General features: G+C 38.5%; 1 protein-coding gene across 2 annotated transcripts in view; it reads left to right on the top strand.

Moving 5' to 3' along the window:
- Positions 1 to 8501, top strand: part of acad8 (acyl-CoA dehydrogenase family, member 8) — a 12724-nt gene extending 4223 nt beyond the window's left edge. For both annotated transcript variants that reach the window (XM_083548708.1, XM_083548707.1), the window contains exons 2-11: positions 1857 to 1957; positions 2079 to 2248; positions 3537 to 3646; positions 4802 to 4878; positions 4986 to 5123; positions 5351 to 5486; positions 6223 to 6320; positions 6430 to 6582; positions 7651 to 7753; positions 7890 to 8501. In XM_083548708.1, the coding sequence (XP_083404834.1) occupies positions 1925 to 1957; positions 2079 to 2248; positions 3537 to 3646; positions 4802 to 4878; positions 4986 to 5123; positions 5351 to 5486; positions 6223 to 6320; positions 6430 to 6582; positions 7651 to 7753; positions 7890 to 7945 (1074 nt within the window). In that variant the 5' untranslated portion in view covers positions 1857 to 1924 and the 3' untranslated portion in view covers positions 7946 to 8501. The remainder of the gene's footprint in view (positions 1 to 1856; positions 1958 to 2078; positions 2249 to 3536; positions 3647 to 4801; positions 4879 to 4985; positions 5124 to 5350; positions 5487 to 6222; positions 6321 to 6429; positions 6583 to 7650; positions 7754 to 7889) is intronic.
- The last annotated feature ends 1851 nt before the right edge of the window (positions 8502 to 10352 follow it).

The following is a 10352-nucleotide window of genomic DNA, read 5'->3' as shown; positions in this document are numbered from 1 at the left end:
GAGAGAGAGAGAGAGAGAGAGAGAGAAAGACATTTAGTAATATAGTGTGTGTGTGTGAGAGAGAGAGAGAGAGAGAGAGAGAGAGAGAGAGAGAGAGAGAGAGAGAAAGACATTTAGTAATATAGTGTGTGTGTGTGAGAGAGAGAGAGAGAGAGAGAGAGAGAGCGAGCGAGAGAGAGAGAGAGAGAGATTTAGTAATATAGTGTGAGAGAGAGAGAGACATTTAGTAATATTGTGTGTGTGTGTGTGTGTGTGTGTGTGTGTGTGAGAGAGAGAGAGAGAGAGAGAGAGAGACATTTAGTAATATAGTGTGTGAGAGAGAGAGAGAGAAAGACATTTAGTAATATAGTGTGTGTGAGAGAGAGAGAGAGAGAGAGAGAGAGAGAGAGAGAGAAAGAGAGAGAGAAAGACATTTAGTAATATAGTGTGTGTGTGTGAGAGAGAGAGAGAGAGAGACATTTAGTAATATAGTGTGTGTGAGAGAGAGAGAGAAAGACATTTAGTAATATAGTGTGTGAGAGAGAGAGAGAGAGAGAGAGAGAGAGAGAGAGAGAGAGAGAGAGAGAGAGAGACATTTAGTAATATAGTGTGTGAGAGAGAGAGAGAGAGAAAGAGAGAGAGAGAGAGAGAGAGAGACATTTAGTAATATAGTGTGTGAGAGAGAGAGAGAGAGAGAGAGAGAGAGAGAGAGAGACATTTAGTAATATAGTGTGTGAGAGAAAGAGAGAGAGAGAGAGAGACATTTTGTAATATTGTGTGTGTGTGTGAGAGAGAGAGAGAGAGACATTTTGTAATAGTGTGTGTGTGAGAGAGAGAGAGAGAGAGAGAGAGAGAGAGAGAGAGAGACATTTAGTAATATATATATATTTTATTTACAATAGAACATAAACATATCAAATGTTCAAACTGAGAAAATGTTTCACAAGAAAAAAAATAGGTCATTTTGAGATTGCCGGCAGCAACACGTCTCAAAAAAGTTGGGACAGAGGCAAGAAAAGGCTTGAAAGTACGTTTTTCAACTAATGTGGCTAATTGGCAACATGTCAGTAACATGATTGGGTATAAAAAGAGCATCTTAGAGAGTCAGAGTCTCTCTGAAGTAAAGATGGGCAGAGGTTCACCAATCTGTGCAAATCTGCATCTACAAAAGTAAAATTGCAAAAATGTACATTTTGCACAGCGTCCCAGTTTTTTTGGACTTGCGGTTGAATAATAAGTACACAATGAAGCCAAAACAACATTCCACCAGGACCAAGGTGCTACATAAACCAGTATAAATGAAAACATGAACTAATTAGGACACTGCGTGAAGTGCTTGTGTGAACTGCACAACACAAGGAGATCGTTGCCCAGACTAAAGACCCATGTTTCTGAGCAGTACATGAATTATGAGGATGGATCTAGACTGTAATTCATATCAACAGTCTGCTACAAAAGGCTTACAACCGCAGTTTGCTTGAACATTTCATCACTGAACAGTACACCTCAACAAAGATCATCTATAATGAATGGATATTTGGTGCCACCCAGATGAAGCTGGGTTCCTGTTCGAGTCTGGATCCTCTCAAGCTTCTATCCTTATGTCATTCCAGGGATTTTATTTTCCCTGCCATTGCAAGAACAAACTTATAAACACTTATACAATCCAACTTTATAATCTCTTTATCTCTGTAAAGCTGCTCTGGACAATGTCTATTGTTAAAAGTGCTTATGAATAAAATGTAATCGATTTGAAAAGGGGACAGTGATGGTGAAAAATCTGTATAATAATAAACACTATATATAATGAATAATAATAGTATCATCCCAAACTGTTGTTTCTTTCATAAAAACTGACCAGAAATGTCTCTCTCCAGCTTCTCTAGGTCTCTCGGATGAGCAAAAAGAGTTCCAGAAAGTGGCGTTCGATTTCGCCGCCAATGAAATGGCACCACACATGGCACAATGGGACGAGAAAGTAAGCAACTGGGTTTTTTTTTTTTTTTGTATGTTTGTTTTTTTCCCCCCGATTTCATTAAATCGCCTGCAGTCATACTTTATAAAACCCATGTCATGCTGCCGTGTATTTTTTCCTAAAGGAAATCTTTCCCGTGGAAACCATGAGAAAAGCTGCCCAGCTCGGGTTTGGGGGAATTTACGTGCAGCCGGATGTCGGAGGCTCGGGACTGTCTCGCCTCGATACGTCCATTATATTTGAAGCGCTGTCCACCGGCTGCGTGAGCACCACTGCCTATATCAGCATTCATAAGTCAGTAGGAGTGTAAAGGTTTACTGCTGGTACTTCTCTGTTTGAAGCTACACATGATGTTATCGAGAAGGTCAGGGCTGTGCGTGAACCAAATTCAGACAGCAAATCCTATTGGTTTCTTTGTTTTCTTTTAGCATCTGCAGTAATTATACTGTAAATACTTACATATATATATATATATATATATATATACACACACATATGCTGCTGAATTATGTTCATGCATATAAATGGAAAAACAAATACCGTGTGGAGAAAACCAAACTCTCCTTGTGCTGTATGTTATTATTATTAGTCTCTGTGTATGCAGTGGAACCTCGATACTGGCGACCTTGACACTCGCGACCTCGATAGTTCGCCACTTTTCATTCCGAACTGGACTACGAGTAACTCGCGGAAAATCTGACAGTTCGCGAGAAGTCGCGAGGGGCTCGAAAGTTCAGAGTAACATTTCAAGAGTTTTTGTAATAATAAATGACAAAGTTTGATCAACATTTAATTTTTTTATTTAAAGAGGTAAATGAAACATTTATGACAAGTAATTCACAATTTCTGTCGAGTTTACACTACAGTACATGTACAATTCCAAATAACCCTCAAAAGGAGAGTCAAAACCTCGCGATTTATTGTTACTCGCGAGGGATCATAAAACATAACACACACACACACACACAATAAAGGTCTCGATTTAGGTTGCACTGTATATTATATAATTTGTGCATTATTTTAATTTATTAATTTTTTTCCCCTGAGATAGAGAGTGGTAGCATGCTTGCTACAATAAATAAGCAACTGGGCTGAGCAGATTTACTGTAAGGGCTGTTTTTAATAAACGTTTTTCTCTAATAGATCCAAATTTGAAATAGAGAAATGACAAGAAACTACACAGACACTTCCAGCTATTACATGTTTTCTGACTCGTCAACAACTCCTTCTCCAAATTCAGCCAAAGCTGAAACACCATCAGTCTTTTTCCTATATAATATCATTATAGTTTCGGATAGAGCCATACATATTAATAATAGTGGACATTTTTTTTAATTCTGTTTGGTTACGTTCTCGTCTGCAAAGTCTTTATGATGACTGCCTGATGACTTCTTCCAGTCACGGTTTAGTCAGACTTGTAAAAACTCTGCGCTCTAATGCACGATGTACAGAATTATATTTTCTTGCAAAGCCCTGACACAATATCTACCAATGGATTACTTGGTTTTCTACACACTATATCTAACAGCTTTGCCTTCCCTGTGTGAGCTGAACGCACGTTTGTTGTGTGTGTGTTTTACAGTATGTGCGCCTGGATGATCGACAAGTTCGGCAATAATGAGCAGAGAGAGAAGTACTGTCCCGATCTCTGCTCCATGGAGAAGTTTGCGTCCTACTGCCTGACTGAGCCTGGTATGAGGTGTCTGTGTATACATTATGGCTTTTAAGTCCAGCTCAGAGTTGATCATAGAATCTGATTTATATAAGATGAGCTCTAGACTCAATGTGTGAAGGTTCTGCTGCCATGATGAGGGCACCTGGCATACTTACAGCCGATATCACCAAACAGGTCGTCTTTTAAAACAGTTCCGCAACCTTGTTTCCTCTCTGAGGTGTAAATATTCAACAGACTTTTAAAAAATTATTATTAATGATACAATCATTACAACTGCTGCTTGTGTTGCAACAGATCATTTGAAAACACTGGAAGGAGTGCAATGACTTCTTTCTCATACATAAGACTGTCTAGTGAAGCCTAATGAAGCTTGGATTGACAGGCAAGAGCATCCCCATAGATCCCATACAAGTCCCACAGGAACCGCACAGCCTGTTTTCTTGATCCGAGTACAAAAATTGACAAAATGATTTGTAAATATGGAAAAGGAAATTAGGGCGAGCCCAAAATTATGACTCTTTTAATCGTTCAGCCACTTGGGAAGAAGGTAACAACATCTCTGTACAGTTCTTCTTTTCTTGATTAGCTGCATCAGGTGTTGCAGATGATCAAATATATAAATATATGATGCATTATAAGGACAAATGTTTGTGGACACCTGCATCGCATTCCACATTTAGTCCCCATTTGCTGTTATAATAGTCTTCTGGGTAGATGTTTTAGAATGCGCTTGTGGAGATTTCAAGGGTGTAAGTAAAGTCTGGACCTGATGTAGGCTGAGGAGTCCTGGGGTGCAGTCAGCCTTCCAATTCATCCCAGATGTGTTCAATCCGATTGAGTTCACTGTTCTATAGCAGGCCACTCAAGGTCTTCCATTCCAACCCATGTAAACCATATCTTTGTGGAACTGGCTGTGTGCACATGGACATTGTCATTCTGGAACAGGTTTGGGACTCGTAGTTCAAGTAAAGGGAAAATGCGATGCTACCGCATCCAAAGACCTCCTATACAACTGGTTATAGACTGGACAAGAACCTCCTATGGTTTGAAAGTTTTTTGTCCATATAGTGTAGTTTGTATTAGAATTGTATTAGAAAACCTTTTAAAAGTCAGTGTTCTTCACTTTATCAAGTTGTTTTCCAGCTACTGAAACATGATTTCTTCTCTTTGAGGAAGTGGTAGTGACGCAGCGTCGCTGTTGACCAGCGCAAAGCTGCAAGGAGACCATTACATTCTGAATGGCTCTAAGGTACCGAGTGAACCTTCAGGTCATCATTCTGTAAACACTAATGTTGAAAGTTTGTACAGTGTGTGTGGATACTGTACATGTGAGTGTGCACTTATTTTCCCTATCAGGCATTCATCAGTGGCGGAGGGGACACAGATGTGTATGTAGTGATGTGCCGTACTGGCGGGAAGGGCCCCAAAGGCATCTCCTGCCTGGTGGTGGAGAAGGGAACTCCAGGACTCAGTTTTGGTAAAAAGGAGAAAAAGGTAAGAAACCTTTTCTTTTGTGGTTTTTTTTTTTTTTGTGAAAATTCTAATGAAGCATCTTCCTAAATGATGATTTGGATCATTAGTGATATGGGAGTTGTTAATTATTTTAAAAGCAGTGGTTCACTTTGAACTTGTTGGCAGTGTTTGCGCTCTGTAAATGCTACACAGATGAGCCACTAGAGGGCAGTAATATGACTCTCAATGCAGCTGCTTGTGTTTGGCAGGTCGGTTGGAACTCGCAGCCCACGAGAGCAGTGATATTTGAAGACTGTGCAGTTCCGGTGACGAATCGTTTGGGAGTAGAGGGACAGGGCTTTAACATTGCCATGCTTGGCCTTAATGGTGGCAGAATCAACATTGGTGAGATAGGAGACAAATAGTGCCACATGTTCACCACTTTAGCCTTGCACTTCCTTTTATTTGTTAGCAGCGTTAGACAAAGAACACAGTTTCAGTACTTTAGAGTAAAAGTATACATTATATTCTGAAATATTATTCCAGTAAGAGTAAAAACAAACATTTAAGTCTGATCTGGCATAAGTTCAGATTTTATAGTTCCGCTACTCGGAGTCAGTATACTTGTGTATCTGCCTCAAAGCAGATTTTTAACTCTTTCAGGGTTTTGAGATAAATTTTTTTGGTTAAAAGGCAAATATGACTTTTAAAAAATTATAATTCCATTTCGCATTAAGATATTATTTGTGGTTTGTCACATTAAAATGAGGTGTAAAATGTTTATTGGTTTGAGTTGATTATAAAAACGTTAGAGTCAGAGTATACAATAGGTTACTGGTCGGTGCTATTTTGTGTTTTGTGTATCTGTCCCACAATGTCTTATGCTGTCTGTTTGCACCCGTTTGCACACGATGCACTTTATGTGGCGAGGACACTTGGTCCTTGCTCTGTGTTCTGTTATGTAGCTTTATGTTGTTTTATGTGGCACCAGGGTTCTGGAGGAACGTTGTCTCGTTTCACTGTGTACTGCGTCAGCCATATATGGTAGAAATGACAATTAAAGCTTCTTGACTTAACCCTTATAATGTCTCAAAATCTACACAAACTTTGTCAGTAAGTTTACTGTCTGTTGAATCCACAGCTTCCTGCTCTCTAGGAGCTGCTCATGCGTCCGTCCTGCTGGCCCGAGATCACATCCGTGTGCGGAAACAGTTCGGGGAACCTCTCGCCAACAGCCAGGTGACGAGTCCGAGTGTAAACCAAGTTTGAACATTGTCTTTACGCACGATGTATTAGTGCAGTTTTTGCTGCTTGTTATTTTCTACATTGGGTTTTGTTCTGTGCTCAGTTCCTGCAGTTTAAGCTCGCTGAAATGGCTACGGCGCTGGTAGCATCTCGGTTGATGGTACGTCAGGCGGCTGTTGCTCTGCAGGAGAACAGACCAGACGCAGTGGCACTCTGCTCCATGGCAAAGCTCTTTGCCACTGATGAATGCTTTGCTGTGAGTCCATAATTAGGAAATGATGGCAGATTCTTGGAAAATTGAAATGTTCAGATCGTCGTGTATAACATTTTGTAAAAAAAAAAAAAAAAAGAAATTCAGGGTTTTTGTGAAAGTCAAACAAAAGATTTGTTTGTGTAGCTCGTCCATCATCAGGAAAATCCCCATAATACTTTAAACAGTGGGTTTTTGTTTTTATATTTCTATAAATGTTATTTTGCTGGTATAGAGAGTATATACTGTTCATGGTATATAGATGTGTGTTGGTTTTGGAGGGGGGGCGGGGGGGGGCATCTGAAGATGTTTTAAAGAACTTTTGAACTTCACAAGAAACGTTAAAGAAACGTTAAAAGACTTTCTAAATGAATGTGGGTAAAAATAAGACAAACAGTAGTTTTCATATAATTAATTTATTTATTTATTTTTACATTTTTCTTTTGACATTACTTTTCCAAAAATACATTTAAAATAATTCAGCATGTAGCAGGAATCAGACAAACTTTGAAACGATTCTTTCACTTTTTGGCTCAAAAAGGTTTAAAAAAAAAAAAAAAAAAAAAAAATGAAATGTAAATACAAACAAATTTCATTTTAATTCCAAAGGTTCTAAAGATCATAGTTAATATTATACGTTTCAATTTAAATGTACATTTCGATCCAGTTGAAGTCTGTAATTTGTTTTTACAAATGTATAGTCAAAGTTTTCAAACAACTAGTCATTTATGGTTTTTGAGAGACACATCCATGTTCTTTTTGTTTATATGCTTCTCTCGCTATTTTTAGTCCATTCATTGTCCAAATCTTGTGATTATTTTATTTATTTATTTTTGCCTTTTTTATGTAATATGTTGCATATAAATGAAAGGAACATGCATATCACTCAAAAACAATGTTTCCAAACTTTTCCAGAGATGCTCTAGTGTAAAAAAAAATAAAAAATACCTCATAAATTTCACCATATGAAGTGTGTTCCTAGATTTCGCCCAGTCCACCGGAGCTGAATTACTCAACACAATATTAGTGATTGATATCTACAGTGACGGTTTCTCTTTTCTCCTGTGCGTTTAGATATGTAACCAGGCTCTGCAGATGCACGGGGGATACGGCTACCTCAAGGACTACGCAGTTCAACAGTTTGTTCGTGATATCCGAGTGCATCAGATACTAGAAGGCAAGTCTGAGACACAAAACACAGTTTGTAGCGTTATATTAAAAAAACTTTAGATCTTGTGCGCTTGTGTGTGTGCATTTGTTTATTGCTCATGTATTCGCCTACAGCCTCATAGTTTCAACGCGCTTTCTCTTAGGAACCAACGAAGTGATGAGGATGATCATATCCAGAAATTTACTGACCGAGTCTTGATACTGAAATCCGGACTTTGAGCCCATCATGAACTCTGTTACAGTCGAAGGCACTAATCGGCAACGAATCGCGTAAGGAGTGAAGCTCGACGGAATCCTGCTGATCGTTATTAGAGATGCGCTATACAGACCTGACCATGTGCGTTCCAAACACCCCATTTCACTTTCAGTCCCTGTTTGATGTTTTGCATTAAAGGCGTTTCAATGAGTTGAGTTTAGAGCTCAGGTCACCAGGCACCCAAAGACATTCTATACAACCGTGTACTTCTAACGTTCTGCTAACAGTTTTGGGATGAATCACATGACAGGAAACGTGACAGGAAAAGTCAGGTGTCCCAATACTTTGGTCCATATAATGTATGTAAAAATGTTTTTGTTGTATAGTCACGGTTACGTAAACTGCTCTTTACATAACAAATTTCCCGTGAAGAAATTCACCCAGGTGGTTGGAGCATTCAATAGGCTACTTTCCAAATCTTTTGTAGAAGGGATGTGCAGTCATTGTGGACAAAAAAAAAACACTATAGTTATTTCACGACTTTCTGAGGTGTCAAAAATGTTTATTAGATATGTGCAGCATATGAAAAGGTTTTAGGCTCATGATAATTGTAATAGCTAATAAACACTTTAATAATAAACACATCATTCTTTTTCAGTCAGTGTCTATTAATAGATCGTTGTGCTAAGAGTAACATTAGAGTTTTTCACATTAACAGTTCATTAAGGAAGTTTCTTGAGACAAATAAGATAAAGGACACAATAGCTGTAATAAATAGTACCTTGGGTACTTTTGTACTTTTACTTAAGTAAAATTTTAAAGGGAGCTTTTTTTCTTTTACTGTAGTAATTTTATCTATTCTTCCTCAACTGCCAAGGGTAATCAAAACAAGTTCAAAACCGAGCATGAGCTCGACCCTGATTGGTGACCAGTTACGTTTTTATTCACTCATAAAAAATAGCAACGACTGATTTCGCAAATGTAAAGTTAAACGTAAGATATTAGACTTTGGAATGTAGGAAAGTTAAAGTAAAAGCCTCTCCAAATAGAAATATTTCAGTGAAGTACAGATATGCAAAAAAGCTACGTAACTATAGTACATTTAGTTTGTTACTGTTCACTATTAAAATACAGTAGAGTAAAAAAAAGAACATGTATTAATTAATTAAATTGTGTAAAAGTTGTTTATATCTTTGACAATCAAGAAAATTACTTAAGTAAAGTAACAAAGTACATTTCCTTTACACCAAATACTTTACACCATTGGTACCATTTAGAAACCAGCTTTGGGCAGCAATTTTCTTATGAACAGTTCTACACACAAGTCTCTCACATCAATGAATAATGAATTTTCTAATCTTACAATTGTAATGTTTGACCATAAAGTGCACAGTTATAGAACAAAATTATTTGTAATTTGTGTAAAAAATCATCTGGTCCTTGATGGTAAAAACCTTCAAAGAAACAAAATAATATTTCTTACATTTTTCAATTACATTTACATTTGTGGCATTTATCAGACGCCCATGTCCTTGACTACAAGCGACGTACAAATGTGCTTTGAATCTCTATCAACAAATTTATCTACACTGGTACACTAGATTACAACTTAAGATAAATCAGCCTACAACTCTTTAGAGGGTTTTTTATTTCATTAAATTTTTTTAACAAAGCAAACTTGGAAAGTGCTGGTTTAAGTGTTTAAGGAAGAGGTGGGGCTTTACCATTCGCTTGAAGATCGCCTATGACTCCGCTGTTCATGCATCTAGGGGAAGTTCATCCCACCGCCCTGGTGCCAGAACAGAGAAGAGCATTGGAGTATACTTACCTCTTACCCTGAGAGAAGGTGGTACCAGTCGTGCAGTGCTAGGGGCTCTCAGGCAGCGTGTTGCAGTGCGAGGTGTGATGATGTCTCTAAAGTAAGAGGGTGCTGGTCTATTTTTGGCCAGTGGAAGGAGTGCAGCAGTGGGGTGGTGTGGGAGAACTTGGGCAGGTTGAACACAAGTGGTGCAGCTGCGTTTTGGATCATTTGCATTGGATGGATAGGAGAGTTAAACCTGCCAGCAGAGAGTTGCAGTAGTCCAGTTTGAAGATGACAAGAGACTGACAAGCACCTGAGCAGCCTGTGTGGACAGAAATGGTCGAATCCTTCTGAAGTAGAGAAAGAATCATCAAGAACAAGCCACATTAGCAACATGTGAGGAGAAGGACAGTTGTTTGTCCATCATTACTCGAAGGTTGCGAACAGTGACTAAAAGGGGAGAGCAGAGAGTTATGAAGAGTTATTCTGAGATTCTGACATGGAGATAAATCACTAGGGGTGAGCAGCAGTTTTGTTTTGCTGGGGTTGAGTTTTAGTTGATAAGCACTCATCCACGAAGATATGTCCACCGAGTTCTGAGCGTAAGCT

This window comes from Silurus aristotelis (assembly GCF_946808225.1).
Source record: "Silurus aristotelis genome assembly, chromosome: 8".
Lineage (NCBI taxonomy): Eukaryota > Metazoa > Chordata > Actinopteri > Siluriformes > Siluridae > Silurus > Silurus aristotelis.
This window is presented reverse-complemented; position numbering and strand designations above follow the sequence as displayed.